The sequence below is a fragment of the Pocillopora damicornis genome, chromosome 1, assembly GCF_964200805.1.
Source record: "Pocillopora damicornis chromosome 1, jaPocDami1.2, whole genome shotgun sequence".
NCBI classification, from domain to species: Eukaryota; Metazoa; Cnidaria; class Anthozoa; order Scleractinia; family Pocilloporidae; genus Pocillopora; species Pocillopora damicornis.
In genome coordinates this window covers 12,366,943-12,392,500 of record NC_142670.1, presented here as the reverse complement: position 1 = coordinate 12,392,500, position 25,558 = coordinate 12,366,943, and the positions used below count along the sequence as shown (strand labels likewise).

The 25,558-nt window shown below is 38.1% G+C and overlaps 2 protein-coding genes across 2 annotated transcripts in view; one reads left to right on the top strand and one right to left on the bottom strand.

Moving 5' to 3' along the window:
• Positions 1 to 5,715, top strand: part of LOC149052035 (uncharacterized) — a 7,050-nt gene extending 1,335 nt beyond the window's left edge. The window contains exons 3-4 of the mRNA XM_089211977.1: positions 140 to 4,565; positions 4,857 to 5,715. Of these exons, the coding sequence (XP_089068103.1) occupies positions 140 to 4,069 (3,930 nt within the window). The 3' untranslated portion in view covers positions 4,070 to 4,565; positions 4,857 to 5,715. The remainder of the gene's footprint in view (positions 1 to 139; positions 4,566 to 4,856) is intronic.
• Positions 5,716 to 11,319: 5,604 nt separating this feature from the next.
• On the bottom strand, positions 11,320 to 25,010 carry LOC149052034 (uncharacterized). Its single transcript, XM_089180140.1, has 20 exons — positions 24,984 to 25,010; positions 22,800 to 23,241; positions 20,074 to 20,472; positions 18,456 to 18,679; positions 18,304 to 18,363; positions 17,846 to 18,044; positions 16,980 to 17,087; positions 16,650 to 16,737; positions 16,316 to 16,406; positions 16,200 to 16,249; positions 15,778 to 15,895; positions 15,583 to 15,686; positions 15,112 to 15,214; positions 14,853 to 15,003; positions 14,667 to 14,748; positions 14,446 to 14,512; positions 13,678 to 13,766; positions 13,386 to 13,506; positions 13,075 to 13,116; positions 11,320 to 12,964 (listed from the first exon to the last, which is right to left on the bottom strand). The coding sequence occupies exons 1-20, from the start codon at positions 25,008 to 25,010 to the stop codon at positions 12,845 to 12,847; spliced, it is 2,685 nt and encodes an 894-aa protein (XP_089036266.1). The 3' UTR covers positions 11,320 to 12,844.
• Between the last annotated feature and the right edge of the window lie 548 nt (positions 25,011 to 25,558).

Below are 25,558 nucleotides of genomic sequence, written 5' to 3'. Positions count from 1 at the left end.
TATCTTCAAGAAACCCACATACGAATTATCATTCCATTTTTAAGGTTCTATCCAATACTCTCATTACTTTAAAAATACACATTTTCACTGCATTTAAGAAAATCCGCCCGTGATTTATCTACCCTTGACACGTTTTAAGATTGAAAACAGCAACGAACATCTGCTTCAATTAATGAGGAAAACTAATGCTGAGCTAAAAGGTACAGCAAAGAGTTATTGCAATCTCGGTATCGCCTATGAAGACCAAGGACAGTTCAAAACAGCCATCACCTACCATCAACGTGATCTAGAAATTGCTAAAGACGTGGGAGACAAGACTGGAGAGGGAAGAAGTGATTGGAATCTCGGCAGCGCTTATCTAGGTCTAAAAGACATCAAAACAGCCATCAAGTACCATCAACGTCATCTAGAAATTGCTAAAGAGGTGGGAGACAAGACCGGAGGGGGAAGAAGTTATAGCAATCTCGGCAGCGTTTATCATGGTCTAGGAGAGTTCGAAACAGCCATCAAGTACCACCAACGTCACCTAGAAATTGCTAAAGAAGTGGGAGACAAGACTGGAGAGGGAATCCGTTATTACAATCTCGGCATCACTTATGGCAGTCTAGAAGAGTTCAAAACAGCCATCAAGTACCATCAACGTCATCTAGAAATTGCTAAAGAGGTGGGAGACAAGACCGGAGAGGGAAGAAGTTATAGCAATCTCGGCAGCGTTTATCATTGTCTAGGAGAGTTCGAAACAGCCATCAAGTACCACCAACGTCATCTAGAAATTGCTAAAGAAGTGGGAGACAAGACTGGAGAGGGAATCAGTTATTACAATCTCGGCATCACTTATGGCAGTCTAGAAGAGTTCAAAACAGCCATCAAGTACCATCAACGTCATCTAGAAATTGCTAAAGAAGTGGGAGACAAGGACGAAGAGGGAAGAAGTTATTGCAATCTCGGCAACGCTTATCGAGGTCTAGGGGAGTTCAAAACAGCCATCAAGTACCACCAACGTCATCTAGAAATTGCTAAAGAAGTGGGAGACAAGACCGGAGAGGGAAGAAGTTATGGCAATCTTGGCAACGCCTATCGAAGTCTACGAGAGTTCAAAACAGCCATCAAGTACCACCAATGTCATCTAGAAATTGCAAAAGAGGTGGGAGACAAGGCCAGAGAGGGAAAAAGTTATGGCAATCTCGGCAACGCTTATGACAGTCTAGGAGAGTTCAAAACAGCCATCAAGTACCACCAACTTGATCTAAAAGTCGCTAAAGAAGTGGGAGACAAGGTCGGAGAGGGTGGAAGTTATTGCAATCTCGGCAACGCTTATCACAGTCTAGGAGAGTTCAAAACAGCCATCAAGTACCATCAACGGCATCTAGAAATTGCTAAAGAGGTGGGAAACAAGGCCGGAGAGGGTATCAGTTATAGCAATCTCGGCGGCGTTTATCAAGGTCTAGGAGAGTTCATAACAGCCATCAAGTACCACCAACGTCATCTACAAATTGCTAAAGAAGTGGGAGACAAGGCCGGTGAGGGAATCAGTTATTGCCGTCTCGGCAACGCTTATGACAGTCTAGGAGAGTTCAAAACAGCCATCAAGTACCACCAACGTCATCTAGAAATCGCTAAAGAAGTGGGAGACAAGGCCGGAGAGGGAGGAAGTTATGGCAATCTCGGCAACGACTATCAAGGTCTAGGAGAGTTCAAAACAGCCATCATGTACCATCAACGTGATCTAGAAATTGGTAAAGAAGTGGGAGACAAGGTCGGAGAGGGAAGAAGGTATGGCAATCTCGGCAACGACTATCAAGGTCTAGGAGAATTCAAAACCGCCATCAAGTACCACCAAAGTCATCTAGAAATTGCAAAGGAAGTGGGACAGAAGCACGTAGAGGGAGGAATTTATTGCAATCTCGGCAATGCTTATCACAGTTTAGGAGAGTTCAAAACAGCCATCAAGTATCACCAACGTCATCTAGAAATTGCTAAAGAAGTGGGAGACAAGGACGGAGAGGGAAAAAGTTATTGCAATCTCGGCAACGGTTATGAAAGTCTCGGAGAGTTCAAAACAGCCATCGAGTACCATCAACGTGGTCTAGAAATTGGTAAAGAAGTGGGAAACAAGGCTGTAGAGGGAAAAAGTTATGGCAATCTCGGCAACGCTTATCAAGGTCTAGGAGAGTTCAAAACAGCCATCAACTACCATCAACTTGATCTAAAAATTGCAAAAGAAGTGGGAGACAAGGCCGGAAAGGGAAGAAGTTATTGCAATCTCGGCAACGCTTATCACAGTCTAGGAGAGTTCAAAACAGCCATCAAGTACCACCAACGTCATCTAGAAATTGCTAAAGAAGTGGGAGACAAGGACGGAGAGGGAAAAAGTTATTGCAATCTCGGCAACGCCTATGGCAGACTAGGAGAGGTCAAAACAGCCTTCCTGTACCATCAACGTCATCTAAAAATTTCTAAAGAAGTGGGAGACAAGGACGGAGAGGCAAAAAGTAATGGCAATCTCGGCAACGTTTATGACAGTCTAGGAGACTTCAAAACAGCCATCGAGTACCACCAACGTCATCTAGAAATTGCTAAAGACGTGGGAGACAAGGTCGGAGAGGGAAAAAGTTATGGCGGTCTCGGCAACGCTTATCAAGGTCTTGGGGAGTTTAAAACAGCCATCACCTACCATCAACGTCATCTAGAAATTTCTAAAGAAGTGGGAGACAAGGCCGGAGAGGGAATCAGTTATCACAATCTTGGCGTTGCTTATAAGAGTCTACGAAAGTTCAAAACAGCAATCGAGTACCATCAACGTGGTCTAGAAATTGCTAAAGAAGTGGGAGACAAGGCCGGAGAGGGAAATTTTTATGGCAGTCTCGGCAACGCCTATAACAGACTAGGACAGTTCAAAACAGCAGTGGAGTACTATCAACGTCGTCTAGAAATTGCTAAAGAAGTGGGAGACAAGGCCGGAGAGGGAACCAGTTATTGCCATCTCGGCGAGTATCATCTCTGTCAAAGAGAGTTGGAAACGGCAATCGAGTGTTTTGGACGTGGCCTCGAAATATCCAAAGAACTGGGAGACAAGACTGGAGAGGCGTGCTCACTCCATTCTCTTGGAAGAAGTTTTGAGTGCCTAGGAAATCTTGTGATGGCCTTTGACTATTATCACTCGAGTGTAGAGTTGTATGATGATATCAGGGCAAGTCTTCAACTCAACGATCGGTGGAAGATTTCATATCGTAATCAGCACCAAAGTGCATACAAAGGCTTGTGGCGTATAAATCTCAAACAAGGTCAAGTTGTAAAGGCTCTTCTTGCCGCAGAGAAAGGACGCGCTCAAGCTCTGAGAGATCTGATGGACACAAGATATCAGCCTAAAGATTCTTCAACACACAGCGCATCATTTGATTCTCTGAGTTGGGTTCCATTTAACACAGTTTTCATAGCTATTAATGGACCTTGCATTTACTTCTGGGTTCGCCTTAGTGAAGCTAACATCCAGATGAGACAGGTACACGTCAATGATTATAAGTTTGAGAATGAATTGGAATGTCTCATCCAGCAGCTGAACAAAACTGTTCTGAAGGAGATCCGTGAAAGAGATACTGTTAAAATCGAAAGTCTTCCTCCTGATTCGCCGACAGTAAAGAAAATGGCCGATGATGTGATCCGAGTTGATGTGAGGTACTCCCAATCAAGTGCTTTAAAGAAGCTGCATGACATCATCGTCGCTCCTATTGCTGACCTGATCGAAGGCAACGAGATAACATTCGTTCCAGAGGGGCAATCTTGCCTTGTGCCTTTTGCAGCGTTGCAGGACTCCAACTCATCATATCTAAGTGATTCTTTCAGAATTCGTGTCCTTCCCTCTCTGACGACGTTGCAACTAATTCATGATTGCCCAGCTGACTTTCACATGAAGACTGGTGCATTACTTGTCGGCGACCCACGTTTCAAACACATCATCTCTGAAGGGGGAACTCTTGGAGCAACTTCCAGGAGCAAGGAAAGAAGTGAAGATGATCGAACGTATCCTCAATGTTTCCCCCCTTACTGGAGAAATGGCAACAAAACATGAAGTGTTAAAACGAATATCATCAGTGGCGTTAGTTCATATTGCAGCGCACGCTAAAAAGGAAACAGGAGAAGTTATCCTGGCACCAAACACCACAAGAGATAACCCTCAGCCGCAAGAGAAAGACTATCTACTGACGATGAAAGATGTCATAGAAGCTGGGTTGCGAGCACGTCTGGTTGTACTTAGCTGCAGTCACACTGCTCGTGGAAAGGTCATGGCCGAGGGTGTGGTCGGCATGGCGCGCGCACTTTTGGGTGCCGGTGCCAGATCTGTTGTGGTAACCTTGTGGGCGCTTGGCGACGAGGGAACCCTGGAATTCATGAGTTTCTTCTACGATGCACTCGCCAAAGGCAAGAAGGCGAGTGAAGCTCTCAATCAGGCCATGAAGTGTATGAGAGAAATTGAAGAGTTCAAGAGGGTGATTTACTGGGCACCATTTGTACTCATTGGTGACGACGTCAACCTGGATTTCAAGGATATTTCAAAGCTGAAGCAAGTATATATTCTGTTTACACATTCTGTTCAGTACAAAGTTACATGAAATCATAATTGTTGCCTATATGTTTCAGTTGGGTTACCAATTTATGTTTTGCTCCGACAAATTGAAATGCAGTATAATCAAGAGGACACGTTTACGATGATAACATTCTTTTTAGGAAACTTGATAGGAGTGAAAAAGCAATTTTTTAAAAACAATCCTGTTGTGCAATGTATCATTTGGAGTACTAAGAAATATTTCACGGCAACTCAGCTATCCTCCCTAAACTTAGATTCTTTTATTTTTCAGTTAAGGCAGTGAGCATTGGAATCCCAGGGAGTTTTAGGATACCTGCAAACGCAGATATTTGGACCATAAACCAGTAAGCTACCGATGAAATATTTGTCAAGAGTCTTCTTTTCAAAGCAGGAAGAACCAAATGACGGCCAAAGTCAAGTTCAACAAGAGAACTGATTCAAAAGTTGACTTTTTGTTTGTCTGAACTGCTCTTACGAGCTTGATATTTGATCCTGCTGAAACTACTGGTTTTTTTTCATATGATGTCTTGAAATTATCATGACTAGCTATGTAAAAGTTATTTTTAATCTAAGTATTACCAACTAAGAGGATTAAGGCGTTACGTTTAAGTGGAAGTTGAAACGTCTTGAAAACATTTTCCACATTTTTTTATTTCTTTATCGCTTTTCGTCTCATGAGTGATGCAAAGCTGTTTTAGCCATGTGCATGAGTGGAGAATTTCCATAGAAATTAGAGAATAATTAGTTGTCCGATTGCTAGTTTATCTTTTGGTTTATGTCAAATGGAAATTGAGATTAACTTTTAGAGGATTTGTAAACAGTCATTGGTACTTAAAATGACAGATTTTGGCCGTAATGGCCAGGATTTAGTCTTTGTGTTGGTTAATTTTCTGATATTTCTCCTTTAATTTTAAATGCAATAAATTGTGTTATTTTTTTACAAGCAGAACGATGCAAAGGCGAAACCAGAAGTTTTATTTTATAATTTTAGTTATGACTTACAAAGCATTGAAGGAGGCTCAGAATGAGCTGGAAAGTTGAAGCCACATGATTTATTTAGTTTCTCCGATTAGATTGTTTACTTACTATCTAAGTACAATAAACTAACATTTAAATGTCAAACAATGAAACAAGTCGCTTGGTATTTTGTTAGAATGGAAGAAGAAATCAATAACATATCTGCATCAACCTGCATAAGCCATTTCTTGTCGTTTGAAGTAGTATTCGCTTGATAACTTTTGCCCATTTCTTTATATAGGTTTACTGAATGAGAGATAAACTTCGATACTACTTCGACTCTATAACTGTTCAAATCGATCATTGGCAACCGTTTCTTAAGATGTCACGCGATGCACTTCTTGAGCACGTTATGCGACAGATATGATGTTTTGTCACATCTTTTCGTTTGGAGTAGTGGGCGCACCCATGTCTTATTCGCTCAGCCTCTTCCCATTTCCTTGAATAGAGTTATTAAGTGAGATATAGACTTCGATATTTTCAGATTTTATTTCTGCCAGTTTCATTGGCAGCCGTTCCTTGAGATGTCACGCGACGCGTTTTTTTAGTATGTAAAGCGATATTATGTTTAGTCATATATAGTTGAAGAGGCAAGAAAAAAGAAATTACATTTCACTTTGGGAGATGGTGCTTTATTCTGTTTATAGAAAGCGTCCTCATCATGGGAGGTACCCTAGGTCGGTATGGTACGTCGAGTGTAGAAAATATGGATGCTTTTTTTTACACAATTGCAAACTTAACTAAAACAGCATGTTAAAAAAAACCGAAATTTTCTTTAAACCGAGGGCCGACCGATAAGAACTTTTTATGGCTAACGGTTAAAATTGTGGCCATTTTTCTGCTGCGGCTAACCCAGACTAACACTAAATAACACATTGTAGAAGGGAAAGATTTTTAAAGTTAATTTTTCCACAAATAAGGGTTAAAATTGTTCAATTTTTACACCTGACAGCTAGTTTTTTGACCCATATACGGCTAACGGTTAACCTCATGGAGACCCTTGATTTGAAATAAAAACGTTTTAGAAGGTGGCATTTGCAACTCGAATTTAGAGTGCTGGTTTATAAGGAGTAAGGAAAACCGGGAAAAACAAGCCGTGGAAAAATCCTGGAAATAAGGATCAACCTGGGAGAGACGGCCACGCATTCCTGTTATGTTCCATCTGAGATGCTTAATGAAGCTGACGCGAGATATTCACCGAGGTGAAGGCGAGCAAGGATAAATTTCCTTCCTTCTTTAAAGACTTTGTACTGGATCCGAAAAGTCAATAAGCCCTGATATTCTGACTTCACCCCAGATCTAAAAAACTGCGACAACGTAGATGTTCTAGCAGGAGTTCACTGCTGACCATGGCATATATTACAATCATTTACGAAAGAGCCATGAGAAGGGGGGAGGTGTGGTTTGAGGTTCTGTTTATCCTCCCGGGATGGGAGTGTGAATAGCTACGTGTTTTCAAGGGTAGCATCACAGGTGGGGTTCTCAAGAGTCTGAAAGGTACGATTTTAGAAGGTAAAGATAAGAATTTTCCTGAAGAATTGCTGGACTTAATAGGCTTCTTTCGTCTGCTTAGACTTTCTCCTCGTGCTCCATAGCCCTAATCCATCTACCCATCTTACAGCGGTTTTGAGTATATACCACACTGGTGAATAGTGCTTATTTTTTGGGCTGTTGGTTTGGTGTTTATCGCCTGCGCGTGTATCAACCCGGGAATCGACTTTCCAACTCTAGCTTGAAAAGAAACATTTACACTTATAGCAGTTTTTTAGTATACAACGGTGGTCAGCGGTGGTCTCCGATTAAGCGGTTGTGGTCATCCTTGACTGACTCCCATCGGCCTGTTCGGGTTGTACGGAACGGTTACTTAGAGCGGAATCACTCGAATAAAACGACGAGTTGTCTCTGAAGTAAAATTTATTCCATATTTGTCTCCTAAAATCGATGTTAGTATTTGGAGTTCAAATGTCCTTAACGGATTGCAGATTATCTTTCTTCTTAGGACTATTTGCATCTGACAAATATTATGCAAGAAAATCACGCAAACCATTTGTTGGGTAATTAGCAAGAGGTCTACTTGTTAGAATTCTAATTTATTGTTCTGTTTTTACCCTGCATCATCCTTTAGTTAAGGTTATTCGAAACATTTTAGAGCGATTTTTTTTAAAAAAAGCTAAACATTGATATCATAAATTATGCTTTAAAATGTTGTTTTCTTGTCTTTTGTTGTTAACCTATATTAAATGGTGATAACACTCAGTTAAAAGCGGTTGCTCGATTGTACCGTCTTCGTAAATTTATGAAAGAATGAAATGGTTAGTTATAAGACAAAAAAGACGAGTTCCTTGATGTCATTACCCTCTGGAGTGTACGCCGGTATTTTCTCAAATTCCCGCCTAGATTCCCACGGGACACCTCTCGGGATCTCTCTCGGGATGCTAGTGAGGGGATTTGTACCAGGGAGTCAGCGGGAATACGACCGGGATCCCCGCGTGGGTAAAAATAGACCAACAAAATTGAATGAAATCCGGTTTCGCCGGTAGTCCCACCAATCCAATATTTCACTTCCACCTCACTTTCCACTTCCGCTAATTTTTTCCGAGAAAAATCAGAGGTCTTCAAGATATTAGAGTGGCTAGTTGTAAATGAATATATTCGCACGTGTGAAAGAAATCGGCCCTCGCCAAAACACTCGTGTGGTCAATGCTCACAGCTGTCTGTCAACTATGTATTCCTTCTTGCCGCTGGTTCTTTGCTCCTCTTCCAAACCCACACCTTCCTTCCCAAGTCTTTCCCCTAATCACGGACCTCATTAATTCACAACGTTATTTGGTATCGTGCGCCAATTTTTACTTTTCTTATTTTCATAATATTTAAAGGAAAAAATACAACAGCAACAACAAAAGCAAAAACAAAAAATAAAAGAAACACAAACAAACAAACCAAAAATAAAAAACCAAAAAACTTTCGCTTAAAACGCCCAAGCAAACTCAATATTTATTTATTATTTTTCTCTTTTTTTTCTTTCCTATATACTTGGCTTTTAGCCTAACTCAAACTGCTTGTTCTTTTTGTATATATTACCTTCCAATACCTTATACATTATCTTTAAAAAAAATGATAAAATTCAAATGTACCAAATAAAACTGATCAATATTAAGAATCCACTATCGTTTACAGAGAAATAGATTTAAAAGCACTTCATCTTAAATTGCAAATGTTACCATTTGCCTCTATGTTTGTCAGATAATAGAATTCCCATTTCCGAAGCCAGCAATAAAAATCCACAATCTTAAGTTGTTTTCCAATGAGTACTTTGTGTGCTTCCTTGGTCACTTCTCTACCACAATCTACGTGTTTAATAAAGTTTAGCCCATAATTTAGAGTAGCTTTCATTAGGGGAGTCACATTTTGACTCAAAAAAATTTAAAATACAAAAAAAAAAAACCAAAACAACAACAACAAGAGCAACACCCAGATACAGAATGTATTATACTGTGGTAACACACGAGGGAGACTTTTGCCCCAAGCTATAGCAGATCTCCGGAAAAGTGAACCATAAAGAAAGAAGAGTGTTCTTCCTTCTGACTTAATCTCAAAGGTTTACACTAGAACGTCAAAGTTGACACTTCCAAGAGTCACAACAGATGCTGTGAAATGGCGGCCTCGGTGGTGGTATACTTGATAAAAGATGGGTTGCGTAGGAGAGTCACGGCCAGGAACCAGCAGTTGACAGCCTTTTGAGACATGCGCGGCTGATGGGGCTCCCGACTAAAGCCTAAAAGACAAAGAGAGAGGAACGGTACTGTAAGCTGCGTTTGAGAGGTTTGGACGAGGGACTTTGTCGAGTATTCAAGTTAATTACCCTTCAAAAAATTAGTTCATGACCACAAAGGAATCATAGCAATAGAGAAAATATGCCAAAAGAAAGAAAGAACGGAATGCTTTCAGACTCAAGGTGAAAAAGAGGTTACACATGTGAGGATGTTTCTTTTTCTCCTCGTGAAAGGCTTAAAACTGTTCTATATCACCCCGAATACAGTCGTTTTCTAAAGGTTGGACTGAAAAGCAACTGTCTGTGAGATACGTTTTAGTTGTTAAAAAAACGCTGCAAAGTGGCAAAGAAGAAAGGCTAACTTTCAATATTCCCGCATGACCACAGAATGGATATCAAATGAATAGTAGCCAATCGAACATAGCTCATATCGTAAGTTTCTTCTCAATGTTACCCTCTTTTTTTTTTATCAAATCTGACTTGGGGAATGGGTACGTTTTCTGCCAAATTTTCCACGATTTCACATTACTAACGACGCTTAACAAAAGAAAATTATGTATTTCTTGCCCTCCGTGAAAAGATTATTTCTAGTGTTCTGATTGGTTGCTGAGTGCTGGTTGCCAGTGCATAAACAGCGCTGTCTTTTGATCTTATCAGGGAAACAAATGTGCCTATTGTCTCTAAGCTACAGTTGCCCATTCGTCTGTTCGCCCATTCGTGCGTACGCTCATCAGAATCATCCCAGCCGAATCATGATTCTACAGGCAGTTTACTTACGGTCTTGCGGGGGCTGGTGATCTTCTTTTTTTTCTGTCAATAAGCAACTGACAGAACACTAGCATCACGGGATGATTCACCCCGCTTGAGAGTTGCGAATATAAGGCATCCTTATAAAACGCTTTCGCACGAGTTAGAATTTAATGCAAATTATGATCTCTGATAGCTTTTTCATGGCGTTTGTCTCCCTTTTTTCAGTCACAGACTGACCAATAGACAAAAAGCAGCCCGCAAAAGATGTAGAGAATTGTTTTTCTTAATATAATCGAAAAACTTCACGGTATTAAAATACTTTTTATAACTCCAATTTGATGAAGAAGCCGCTCAAAATAACTTTTGTGTCCAGATGTTTGATATCCAACATTTTAGAAGGAGCGGTGGGGTCAAAAGGCCTGAGTGGGAGACGTTCCTTGGTCATACTGATGTGCCCTGTGGGCCAGACATTGTACTCTCAAGTATCTCTCTGTGCTCATGGAATAATTGGTTCTTTATTCTGGAATATCCAATAGTCTTAGCTGCAATAACGTTCGTCAATCGAAGCTTGAAACGTTTTGACATATCGCATTTGGGCGGTGTAAAGAGAAATGTAGTTGTACATTCAAGAATATTCCTTTTTTTATTACTTCTTCCGCCTAAATCGTACCCTTCTTCATCCATGCTGATTTTATAAATCGGTATGACGTAGTCTAGCCTGTTCTACACCGAGTTAGGCACATCTACATCATCAACTCCTTCTTTCACTGGTTGAAATTCCTCTTCAATGCTAGCCTCTCCGTTGTAATGATATTTGAAAGCCAGGCCCTTGGAAATATTCCGCATTTCTATCGCTGAGCTTTTTCCTTTAAATTGTCGTCTCTGTGTAAAAGTTCTTTAATGGCTGTTTGATGAAGTTTGCGCAAGGGATTATAAACTTGGTTTATACCATCTCCGGCTAGTGTCGCCTCTATTGAATTCCAAATAATTCGATGTATTTTCGATTCAAAATGGTACTCCTTATCTTAGGGATGCTGAAAAAAAAAAAAGCGAAAAAAACTGGCAAATGTAACTGATCAAAAACGACCCAATCATAAGGGTTTTTCTGTCCTTTTTAAATTAGCACTTTATTTATTTAACCATTTGCGTATTGATCTATTTGTTCATTAAGCAACAACTTTGAATGTCAACTTAATTTTTAATTTTTTTAATGTAATAAACATTTATTGAAGAAACATTTGTACAAAACTAAACTTACATTACCCTACTTACATTACTCGACATCACTCTCTTTATAACATTACTGTACTTATTAGATTAGTCTCTAGTACTTATTTCTTACTTATACTAACAGTCACTTAGTAACAGTCACTTACAGCGTAATGTTACTTACATTACATTATTAAACAGAACATGACTTACAATACATTACAATAAAAAACTCGCAATTCGCTAATTAAGCTCACTTGCCTACTTATAATTACTTGAGTACTTTACGAAACCGCACCTTAATTACCTTCTACGAACACTTCGAAGTAAATTTAAAGACAGTGCTAGTAGAAAACTGTAAAGATAAGATTTTGGGCTTTGATTTAGTGTGTCTGTTTAAATTGGCTGCTTAAATCAGTAAAAAAAGGTTTCACGGGAAAATCTGTGAATTAGGGATGACCTTCTTTAAATTCCTGCATATTTAGTTTCTTGTCTAAACATTTTCAAGGGTAAATGTATAATTTTAGAATAATAACGAAAAGGTGTAGTCTGCGTCTCGGGAAATCGGTTTGGAGAGTTAAACGGGGGATGTCGTTAAAAGTTATTTGTTTATTTAAAAGTGTAATGTCGGTGTCATTTTCCTGTTTGAACCATGATATGGCTTTGAACGTCAACTTTAGCTGCTACTGCTATGGGCATTTTTTTGTTACGGTACAATTTAACCGACAAAAAGATAACTATTAAACAACTTTAATATTCCAACTAAGGAGCGACTCTTTAAGGAAGTACAGTTTTTATGCTGAATAAACTTATTTAAGCCCATTGCAAATTACATCTTAGCTCACCACTGACACAATCTCACAGTTGTCTCTCCAGTTCCTCGAAATTAACAATCTTCCACAATAGCTCTCTTTCATTATAACTTTCTGAAAAATCAGTCACTCCCGACAACAACAAACTTGAGTCCTTTTGTACAAAGTGTTCCAGATAATTCCAGAAGCTTACAACAACCATTTTGGTGGTGTTACACCATAGCTACGCAACCTAATAAAATTTTGCAGAAAGTTCCTTTGTTATGCATGTCAACATGACTACGTATTCTAGAAATTTCTAGAAACTAATGGTTTCAGTGACTATCCATAGCTTATAGTTAAAAGTAATAACAGTGTTTGATAAGAAGTTTATAAACTAAGTAAGTGAAACAAAGCAGTCATCAGCATACGGAGCCATCAGGAATTTCGATTATTCCTGCCTGCAAATATACAATCACCTAGAAAATAAACTTATTATCTTAAAAGTGATAGGTTATAAAGACAACTAGTTGAATGCTTAAACAATAATGAAGACAAAGACCTCTTTTTACTTGGAGATCGTAACTCAGACCGATCGTAACCGACTTATTTCTGTTAACTAAGTGATTGTTCTAAGTATTTGGTTGTTATTTCCGGTTGGCTGAATCCGGTTATTTAACTTAAGTACAAGTTCGATTCAAATTCAGCAAAAGACTGCAATTAAATTGCCCATACATTCCAAACCTCATTTGGATTGACCTGTGGGCTCTTCATTGTGGAGTTGTCTTTTATAGAAGATGGAAAAACGATGTTCATCTTTCTTTTGAATCGCTCTCTGATCTGCAGATCGACAAGCAACGCGAAATATGGTTCTTAGCACTAGCATATTTCTTGAAACTCTAAAACTTGATGATATAAAGTTAATAATTAGTTCAATCTTTTTTTCTTACCTGAGTGTTTCGCACACAGTGTAGAGCGAAAATCAGGAAACCCTGCAGCATAAAAATGATTTCAAGTTCATTAATATTTACAATATGCAAACAAGTTAGTCAAATATCTATTAAGATTTCCAAGAAGGAAGGAAGATTACGCATCTTATAATTGAAAAAGAAGTCTGTCTTCTCTTGCATAGTTAACACCTTTTTGTTTTAAAAATTCCAAAACAATATAATCTGACCATCCTAATGGTGTCTCAGTTGGTCAGAAAGTAAAATAAATAATAGAGATTAATGACTTTTTACAGTTACCATCAAACACTGACCTGAGTAGAATTAAGTATGGTGAAGATGTAAGCGAAAGCTATATGTACAGGCGAGAGGAGACCGAATAGCCACGTGACACCCAGCTGGGGAATCATCACCGTGCATGTTTTGATGCCAAGACTAGGAGTTAGAAAAAAACATTCTTTTACTTTCCTTTGAGAATGAATTTTCATTGTTAGATATGTTGATGCCTTATTGATTAAGGAATGAGAAAGCTAGGCAAATATAGCGCCACAGGAGGGCATGGCAATGTCTTCCACTATTTTTTAAGTTTTATGCTGTGATTCTCACCGTATTTGCTGAAAATGGTGGTCTGCCCCTGTTGGCTGCAACATATTGGTCATCTCCCTTATTACACGTAGGAGTATCAAAATGTTGAGCTAAAATATACAAAAATCAAAAGTGATTATTTAGATATGGAAGTCAAATAGCCAAAGCAGGGGAGGATCTTTGCCAAGGAAGTTACTAATTCGGTAACAAGCGTGGGATGAAGAGTAATTTACTGGGAATAGAGCCCCTAACCGGGGAACCAAGATTAGGAGCTTCGATCCTCTGCCAATGAGCAAAGGAAATCGCGCACAAAAGTGCCTAAACTGAAAGAACCACGCCAAGCATAGCCTCATGTTAAATTACATAAATTCAATAAATCCTACTCTTCCCGCTCCTTTCATATTTTTCATATTATTTTTGTTTTGTTTTGTTTTGTTTTTTTTTATGAGTTCTGTTTGCGTTGAAGGAAGGGGGAGAAGTTTTTTTTTCATACTATGTAGTAAAAGTTGGAGAATTTATGAAGCTATCTTAAGCCTGTGAGGACATTGTCTCCAAAAGTTTTTCTCGCTATTGAAGACCATCATTAGGTTAAAATTGACCAGCATCCCCACAAACAGCGGCTACGTCCAAAGCTTTTTGCGAGTAAATAGGAAAAAAGAAAATGGTAAATATTGTCTTGAGTCATATCATAAATACTTAATTCGTTTTACAGAGCAGAGGAAAAAATCTTTAGCAGCAATTAGTCCAAGGTATACCAAACACAGTCACCAACACTAATCATTAACTCACAACTTCAATAAAAGCCACAAAGGCGACGAATATCCAGATCAGGTTGTTAGTCGAGGAAAGCCAGCAACTAAACTCGAGGGTGTGAAACGCAAGAAAGAAACACAAATTGTCAGAAAATAAAATGATACCGATTTCAAACTATATCCAAAAACAAAACAAAGATTTAAATACAACAAATTAAAAGGAGAAGAGCAAGAAGAAACCCTTGAATTTTTTCTTACTATTTATCATTCGTATAGCTTTGTAACCCTTCTTTTCCAGCAGCGATGCCAAGTGAAATGGCCACCATGATCACTGGAAGACCTACTCATAAATAAAGGAAGGAAATCGAAACACTTTACTACATGACAACACCAGACTTGGCGATCAGAAAGCATGGTTACAGTTACCAGTGCATGTTTACTTACCCCATGAGATGACGTGATACGTGTACATTTTGGTGTTAATGTTGTAAACTTTCACAACGAAGAAGTAGAGATAAATTCCCTCGATCAGCATCCAACAGAAAGCGGCCATCAAGAAATACTGCATCAGAGCTGCTATTGTAACACAGGCAGCCTGTGGAAAGGACGAGTTTTGGTATAATTCTTAACGTGCTTCTTTCGAGAAGATATTTACGGTGCAAAGAGTAAATTCATTCTACGGATAGAAGGAAAGGTTACTGACTTTGTTTTCTGTGGCGTTTATTCCAGCGAGGAAGATGATCTGTCCAGCCCCAAGGGACGTAGAAACACTCATTCGAATTTGAGAGAGAGGTTTACAAACATCTCTGGTAAAATAATATTAAAAAGAAGAAGAATGAATGAGACAAAAGCAACAACACAGAAAAATATGGCAAAAAAAATTAACTAAATCTTGACAGCGAAGGAAAGAAGAAAGTCAGTAAATAGCTCCAAAGAGGACAAAAAAAAGAAAATATTACGAAGAAAATGTCTAAAGCCTAAAAAATTCATAAAAAGTGAAATCATAAGTTGTTCAAAAGTTCGTGATGGGGCATGAAATGTAGCCTGAGTTTGTGAATTATCCAACATGACTGTTCTTGTTTGCATGGAGATTGGCATTGAGATCTCTTTTCTCACCAGCCTTGTTGATGGGAGTTAAGAATCTACCTCATTATTAATCAAGTGCATTACTTACGTGAGGCAAGAATAAAGTATTAATGTTAAAAGTATCCCGATTATGGAAAGGCTCAGTCCAACGTAGGTGGCAACTTTCAGAATGGTTTCGTCCTCCTCGGTGAGCTGTGTCAAGAAAAGAAAAATTAAAGGACAACGTTGAGTTAGTTCATTGAGCCCATAAAACTATTAAGTAAGGCAAAAATAACTTTATTACCTTTCTGCTACCGTCGTAGTCCATTAAGACGGCAAAATGCGTCAAATGATTGCAACTGCAAACTGTTTCTTCTGAGTTACTTTTTGATGTAATTACATGACAACCTTCCTCTGAAAAGCTGTCACAAATGAATAAAAAAGTAAAGTTAAAAAAAATTATTCATTGTTTGGGGAAGAGGTGATGTTTGACAATTTTGCGCCAAGATTTTCTTCTATTGTAGTTATAGTTGCGAGAACATTTCAATCAGACTTCCCCTCTATAAAAACGACAACATGTTGGCTTCCAGGAAAGTGTTCATCTGCGCAAAAGCATCTGAAAAAGTTCATTCATTCTCCTCCATACTAAATTTAATTTAAGAAGGAATAAGTACCATACAATATATAATATATATAATATATAATAATATATTGTAGTTTTTTTACTTTTTGCTGAGGCCACTCCAAAACATACAGCGCTTCTCTGCCGTCAAGACCTGAAAATAGATTTTATCTTGTCAGAATAAATCAAAACAACGCATAGAAACTAATTTTCATGTTACCTTTAGGTTTCTGAACTGTAGGATGACATTTTCTCGCAATTTCTCTGACTTGGGGTTCATAGTTACGGCCATTATCCTGGAGTTGATATACCTATGAAGAAATTGTATTTAAAAATGGACCAGAACCAAGGAAGCAATATTACATATTTTTTGTAGATTCAGGCCAATTTTTCATAAAGGTGGAATGGTCAGAGACAAGCAGGGAGTCTTCCAACCCTAGTTAAGGTTTTTGGAAAGTTTCTCAGTTCAGTTTAGTTGAACTTAGATCTTATGTGTATCCGTGTTATGTGTTTTTTGAGGTAAACGACATGGAGTAATATGAAAGTAACGGCACCTTTGGTTGTCTGTTTCACTCTTCATGGCTTGGTCTGTCAGAAGTAGGTCATGCAAATCCTTGTACACACATGCAACCACCATTGATCCTTTAAACCCCAAGGATCAGCAAAAAAATTTTATCAAACAACAACAAAAAAAGCACACAAGAATGAAATTTTTATCAGGCTCTGAGGTATGTGATATTTTAGGGAGGGCGAGTGATTAAAGAAGATAGACTATGTAAACTAAGGAAGCGCCTTTACATGAGGCTTTATTTCGATACAGAAATTTCTATCGAAGAAACCAAGGTAATACTAAAAGTAAAGTTATTAAAATAGTTAATACGAACCATTTTCCTCAAAAGTTGAAGAAGCGATATCGATTCTTGCTCGCCATCGTTGTTCCTCAAAGTTGAAGCCACTTGCATTCTGGCGATAGGCTTTTTGAATGACCAAAACTGTCGAAAAGAAAAATTACAATTGAAAGCACCCTCGGTGAAATTTACAATAGCACACCTACACAAACTTCCATTTTGTGGTGTACACAAATATTTCATAATCTTATGGGTTGAAAGTGTATTGTATGTATCGTATTTGCCCTTCCACGACTATTCGACAAATTCAACCATTTTATAAAGTTTTTTCAATGTAAGGCTGATAAAAAAGTGAGTAGTACTGCACGGACTAAAATTGTGAAAACTCAATTCGTTCCTCGAACCGTTTCGTTGGAAAACTATAGAGTTCATTAGAGAATTTTGAAGCGTACGGTTAAAAATCTTGCATTTATGTACATCGCAGACGATAGGCCAATTTTGAGCTCAGTGTATGGTATGAAGTAAGCGGAAAGCATTTCTTAGATTTGACAATTTTATTTAGTAAAGTGTTACTCACCAACCTATTATTTAAGAAAAGTTTCAATATACAGATCGAGAAGAAGGGTTTCACAATTTGAAGGATTCCTATTCTCTCTTGTTGATTGTTTAAGAAAACGTTCAATTTCCTTCTCCACCGCGAAAAATCAAAGTATCAAACAAATTGAAAAAAAACACAGATGAATCGATGACATCCAGCAATAACATTCTGATACGTTGGGCTAATAGCTGAGTTCTTACACCATCTAGCCATAGGAAATTAGACAGCTCAGTGAGTCAGCAAGTCAGTAAGTAACAGAGGAATAGACTTTGAAACTAAGCCGGACTGAAGGCCGCAAACTCACCAATTTTGGGGGAAACGATCCTTTCTGAAGGCTTCATTCCTCTCAGGTGTCGGTTGCCGTAATTAAGAGCAAATTTCTCGACGGCCTCTGCCACCTCAAAGATGGATTTTTTCAGTGTTTTAACCTCTTCTATGCCGGCCTTGTCTTTTGTGACGTTCTTGATTTTTAAGGTGAAATCTTCAAACACAGTAACAGCCTCCTACAATTACGTAAAATATTTCCAGGTCATTGAACAGCCAGTCTCATATATAAAATTTATACTAAGGCCCCAAATGGTGTCCAGGGTATTCATCGGCTGGAGAACTCCTTTAGGGGCCTGGATTATTTTTTAAGCTTCAACATTTTTACTTCATATGGCTCGATGGTCGTTTATCCTTAAAGATCAGATATTTACCTTTTTATCGTTTAAAAACATATACCAAAGTTAAAAAGCCTTTAAGTCATATAAAATTAGATACCTGTAGGGAAGTCCTTCTGGTAATATTTATTCCGCCAAATTTTGAAACATACTCCTTTGCCTAAAATGAAAAATATTGTCTCTCACGTTTGTAAGCAGAGGAGATCCTGAAAAACGATATGTATAAAAACGGTAAATGACTAGAAAACATACAAGCTGCTCAACTTGTGACGGCGATGGCGATGGCGACGGCAACGGGGATGACGATGGCGATGGCGAGGGGGATGGCGATGGCGATGGCGATGGCGATGGCGATGGCGAGGGCGAAGGCGAGGGCGATGGTTGTGGCGACGACGATGGTGATGGTGATGGTGAGGTTGCAAAGGCTACTCTGGATGATAGTGAGGACGACGAAGGTACTGAAGGTATTGAGGAGTCTTTAAAGAAAAATGTTAATCAAGACCACATCATACAAAAAATTGCCTTACTATTACACTGCGAGAGCAAAACTGCGGACAGAAAGGGGAGTAAAAAATGGCCGCCAATAACGTTCAAAACTCTTAAACGCACTCGATTTTTATCAGTAATACAGAAAGCTCTTATTGTTTCCTCAACATTTTATTTGTCGTTGGCACATGTCTTGTGTGATTGTTGCTTAGATACGGCTGTAGAATGTTTTTCGAAAACTAGACCCCATAATACTAGAGAATGAAGTATATTCTGTAGACTTTTCCCTAATAGCTTAAAAAGCTGTAACACAATATTTCAATATCCTGTTCTGCGTTTTCTTGAATAATATTCCACTAATCAAATATCCATTTTGCCTCTTAAGACTTCACTTTACTACGTGTCGTTTCCTCGGAAACGATCTGCATTTTGTCACGTTTTCGAAGCGCATTATCTAACACCACTGAAAAATAATGAATTCTCTACACAATTCTGGACTTAAAGTTATTCTCTTTTCCTGTTTCAAGACTGAAAGGGTTAAGAACCCAAAGTGTCCCATGCTACGCATGCCTATGTTTATCTTTTCGGTGAGCAGAACATCAAATATATTCCACCTCAGTATTGACTATCTTTTAGACAAGAAAATGTATCTACACCCTCTGGTGATGTATGAGAACTGAGGTAATCCTTACTAACCTCGTTATAGAGTAGTGGTTACTAAGTCGATCGAAATGCCCGCCATATTCGGATTAGATGCACGATGGTCAGTTTATTATGCTCACTGCACATTTCGCATTGCATTAAAATTAGCCCCTACAACTTTACAGTTCAAATGATCAGACATTAAAATAGAATACAGTAAACTTAAAATTGATTCCCCTATGCGAAGAACAAATAAGTCTGCAAGTCTGTTGTATTTGTTTTAGAAAACGATAATTGGCATGGTTCTTAACCGACATGAGTCACAAGCTCTTCACAAAAGGATAACGCTCTTCACATCATCACGTGCTATCATCCAACAGAGCAATTGGACTGATAATTCTTTACAATTGGTATTCACCATCAGTTTCGTAACTGTTGTTGTTCGTAAAAGTGATAGTAACAGAACCATCTGCAGCTTTCCCCTGTTTACAAGGTTAAAGTTAGACATGTATATCGTGAAAATGTTCATTGGGATTGTTTCAAACATATTTTGATTTACGCAAAGGTAAGTGTAAACTTGATTCTGACTGTCTGAGGGTTTTTATAACTTCTCTCGTGAGTACCACAAACGTTAGCAAATAATGTTTTTATTGCCCTTCAGCGCTCCTAGTGCCTTTGAGTTTTCTCAAAATAACATTAAAAAAAGAAAAACAACAACAACAACAACAACATATCAACTCACTCTCGGGGATCTCACAAATATAAGCATGCTGTTTTTTCCCACTTGTCCCATTATCACTTCCAAATACGCCCTGTTCGCTATTACGGAACCTCTTGTACATGAAAGCCGCGTCGTGTTCACCGCTTGGCTCCCCTTGTCCCCATTTGGATATAGTCAGCGGTCTTCCACTCACCCAGGTCCAATTCCTGGCCCTTTTTTTTAAACCAATTCTCCATTTATTTTCATAGTTCGTAGTGTTTCGCCTTTGAATTTCGTCATTAATCAAATTCCATTCTTCTTGGGTTTCAAAGGAAACTAGGTCCCCGCCTAGACTTGAGCAAGTGTCTCTGCTCCAGTACCAGGACTCTCCATCCACCGAAATTATGTACCAAGAGTTTTTAAAAGTTATATTTGGGCATTCTACATGATGATGAAGATGAAAACAAAAAAAAAAACAATTATCCAAATGATGATAAACAAAGTGATAATTATAATAGCAATGATAACATAAAAAGATTATAATCACAATCACAACAAAGGAAAAAAACGAATGAGACAGAAAACGTGACTCATTCACTAATGAATTCCTTTTTTTTTACATCCTATGTATTTGTCTGATCAGTGTCAATAAATACCATACATCTTTCTTCACTACGGCGTCCGCCACACTTACCTGCTTTTGTGGATTAGTTAACTTCACATCAGCTAAGATTATTTGTGAATTCATATCATTTTGGTAGTCGAGTTTTTAAATATTAATTAGTTCCTCGTTGAGCTGACACCTCCCCCACTCCGCCCCCTACTCTTCCTCCTCTATCTAATCAGACTTAAAAAAAACGTAAAATTAAATGTGAATGTAGGTTCCCACAAATGTGCAACTGGAGATACGCAGTTAATTGTATGCAGTTGTCACGGACAAAGAGCAAAACTTTAAAGTGCACGCAACAATCTCAAAAGGTTATCTGGGTAACGATAATCAATAGGGACATAAAAATTAAAGATAAATTAATTAGGGTTAGCTCATGCAGTTTAGAATTTAAAGAAAGTCTTGCAATTAAAACAGGTTGTTCAAACCCGTGATGCCTCGTCCTTAAAGTGACATTTCCTAGGTTTCCCTGAATTCCTGAGGTTAAGTCTAACCATGACCTAAAAGCTACCAGCAATACCTTCCAGGTTATCGCTTACAATTCCGACAAGATTTTTCCGATAACCTTTCTCAAAAGAACTGCATTTATTATTTGTTTTTCTCAGAGGGCACGGTAAAGAATCCTGGAATCTTATTGGTACTTAACGCGGTCCGGGTTTTCCTATCTCTGCCCACGGGCACGATATCGCATGAGCGAGCCGCCGATTACATCTCTAGCTTTGTTGCTATTTTTCAAGAAATTATTTCGTTTTGCCGGCTGGACAGTATTTTTAAGCAAATCGTTTTGGAGCAAATCAAGCCGATCGATAACTTATTAATTCTCACTTTCTCTCTCTTAGATAACTTTGTTTCCCTGCAAAAAAAATTGGTTTTGAGATGAATATTGGTAGCAAATATGTCATAAGATAGGTTAACGCGCTGCCTAAAAGCCGCTTGTAAATAACCTAAACCTTACTAGAAGTAACTCAGAAAGTTAAAACGTAAGGTATTTCTTCACAGTTGAATTCATTAATGGTAATTTCATTCATTATGTATCTGAATTCTCTCAAAAAATTTGTTCCTTGGAGAACAGTGAGCTAGGTCTTTTATACTTCAAATACGTTTTCGGTAAGTCTTTGCAGGTCCGTTCAAATTGGACATTGGTACCGTAAATCTCGCAACAATAAACAAAGGAATTCAACAAGGAAAAGCTGCTTTAAAATTCCCCTTTTGATGAAAGACCAGAGTTGCACTCGCAATTGCAGCAAACAAACGAGGGAACTCCCACAACTTCAAAACATAGATTTAACTTTACTTAAAATTACTTTGCAGTTCAGTTTATTTGCCAAACCAGCGCCGTTGTCGTTGTTGATTTGTTTTAAAGGGTGCATGCGTTTTTTTGTTACGCGCTCTCTAATTGACAGGTGTCAAATTGTGACAGATACTCGTCAAAAAATGTTTCAAAGTTTGTTTGCAGGCCTCTTAAGTTACCTTTTTCATTACCCAAATATAAATATTTCGGTGAGGCCTCTTTTTTATTTACATTTACTCAATCTGTTTCAACTACCATTTACTAGCTCAAAATTTGTTCAGTTCAAGGAAGGTTTTGCCGCTCTTACAACCCTAACTCATTAGGGCTCATATGGAAAACATTTAGTTAATTTCAAGAGGAAAAAACTGTTATTTATCAGCCAAGGTCGGTCCGTATTGGGAAAAACTGTGTAATTTATCTCCACTACCAGTACTCAAGACCTTGGGCACAGTATTACTCAATACAGATCTTCCAGCCGGCGAATAACATATTTATCACTGACTTGTACGAGAAACTCACACCCGGACACACAAAAATAAAAGTAATTCGATATGTTGTGCTCAAAACAAAAAGCCTACACTCACTTAATTTTTGAAACACGGATTACGGAAATTTCATGGGCAGTGTGTTCAACTACTTATGCCTAAAAGTTCATTCATAGCTCACACGTTCAAGTTAGGTGAGCAGAGTATATTCTGTGAACTATGTTTTTTTTTACTTTTAAGAAGCAAGAGCAATTTTCATGACACAAGTGCAAGACTGCTAATGTTTCAGCACATTATATACTTTATGGTTAGAATGTGATCTTACCTCCGGGCATCTCGCAAATGTAGGCATCTTCTTTATTATTCCGAGGGATACCATTAAAGAGGCTTCCGTTCATGGATATTTCTGCCCTTTCGTCGTTCCCATTTGGCTCAGAATCTCGCCATTTTGAGATATTCAGTTGTTTTCCACTCTTCCATATCCAAACCCCGTCTTTCTTCGCCAAACCAATGAGCCACGCATTAGTAGTCGAAGTATTCCAAGTACCACGCTTCTGAATCTCATGATTGATAAACTGCCATTCTTCCTCAGTCTCGATGGAGACTAAATAACCTCCCAAGATGGAGCAGACTTCATTGTTAGGAAACCTGTAAATTTTGCTTTTCGAAAAAATGTAAGAGGAGTTTTTGAAACAGGTCGGTTGGCACTCTATAAGAAGAAAATAAATGAATAAACGAAAAATGTATACTGAAGATAGCAACACTGACTGAGCGATAATGATAAAGACGAGAAAGTATTTTTTATATCATTAATTTTAATAACAGACGATGGGCATTAACACCCTCTACATCCCTGAAGCAAATATTAGAATCAGGCCAGGTTTTAAAAGTGGATCTTTGGGAGATCAGGGTAATAGCACCCTTATTCTTTGACTTTTTGTTTTGCTTTCCAACTCACGTTTTAAATCGCAATCCAATGTAATTTTAAAAGGAAGTCTATAACTCATTAATATGATAATTGGTCGGGTATTATCTTTTTTTCCCGTCTATTTAAAGGAACTTGAATATTAAATCGGAATGAAGCCGCCTCACCTGTCCCTGGCAATTTCATCAACAAACGAAGGATGACTGTAGAAGAGAAAATGAACAAATAAATTGATTGTTATCTCAAGAGTAACATTTGAAACAATGAAAAAGTTGATTAGATTTCGAGTAAGACGAGTACTGATGCATTTTATTTGCTACGTGCCCTTTAACATACATTCATGAATTTTATTACCTTCTTAGGGAGCTGACGGAGAAATTATAAAAAAATGCAGCATCTCCGCAATTCACCAACTAGCTGAACAAAACTTTTCACATGTGGAAACATTTTTAAGGATACGATAGACCCTCAGGAATGTCCTTTGGAAAATTTTTTTTAAACGGGTTATTCGCGCAACCGAACTATAAACGAATGAAAAGGATGTAAAATGTGCTATCCAGAGAAAAAAATGTTTCACATTTCAAGCGAGTGAATCGGGTATCAAATCTGAGCGCTCAAATAAAACTTGCACAATTTGAATCTTGAGGGGTTGGTCTCCAAAATTTTGTGAGGATTTTTCCATGTTCTTGGGAGTTACAAAACTATGGATCAGCAGGCCGCGGAACCTGCGGAACCTCCAGAGCCCATATATTTTTTTTTAAAAGAAGAGCAATGCGTTGAGTATAAAGTTTGCTTTCGGGCACAAAAGAAGAATAATTTAGAAGAGAAATATGTTCTAATTAACTATGACGTCCAACTTGGCGAGCAGTCAGCAGTCATCTACTCTGAGTTTTAATGACAAAACAACAATATGAAAGCTCTAAAGGTTGGGTACCGCGATGTCTGAATAACGCCTCATCCGAACGCTCTACGGAAACCTACTTTGCACTATACAGAATCTAAACGGCTTTAGGAATCCAATTTATAAGAGATCCATGTCTGATTAAGAACTAAAAGTTTAATGAGAATATCTTTAAAGTCTGTTTTGTTTTGTTTTAATTAACAGTGCCAAATATTCGTCACCTGACATTTTTCTCTGTTTGGTTTGGCTAAATTTCACAGGACGTTCCAAAATGGATATTAATGTGTCACAAATGGAAAGTCAAGATATACTTAAAGTGGTACGAACCTAGGGAACAACATATACGAATGTGTTATTAGGGGTGATTATTATTCAATTATTTTAAATTGTATGGAAAGAGAAAAATATTGAGAAACTAATGATAACGATAATGGTGATAATTAGCTTTAATAATTAGACAACAACTCGAGAGGACATGTTAGGAGTTTGGTATGTTTCGTATTTAGAATTCCGTAAGTTTAAATATCGAAATAAATATTTTACAGTAAAAAGTCCATTTCGACGGTTTCATAGCTACCCCAGAACAAACAGAAATTAAATAAGTAGGGTCGTACTCACCCAGCATACAACATATTACCGGGGTTCTGAACATTTTGCCGGATTCACTTATATTTGATTCACACCGCTTGAGAGTTGCAGATTTGCGGCATCCTCATAAAAAGCCTTTCGTACGAGTTGGAGTTTAATGCAAATCATGATCTCTGAACACATGTTCATGGCGTTAGTCTCCATTTTTTTTTTCTGTCATAGACGGACCAATAGACAAAAAGCAACTTGCACCTGATGTAGAGCATTGTTTTTCTAATACAATTGGAAAGCTTCACGTCATTAAAATACTTTTTGTAGTTAAAGTGCTGCAGAAGAAGCAGCTAAAAAATATTTGATGGTAAGAACGGTAATTTCTTTATGAGCTCTGTTAAATGAAAGGGATCCTAAACAAAATTCTGTTTTATCAACGGGCAGCTTAAGCTAGAATGCCATCTGTTCCTTATGCATAAAAGGAAATTATTGTTATTTACTCATCTCGCTTATGACACGCTAATTACCTCGTATGTCTTTAAAACAACGGTGGCTAACGGCCAAAGTTTAGTTTTTAGCCTACAAAACAACTCTCTCCTAGAAAAGCGTCATGCAGACTATCACTTTTGTTTCCAAATGTTTGAATTCCAACAATTTAGAACGAGCGGTGAGTCAAAAG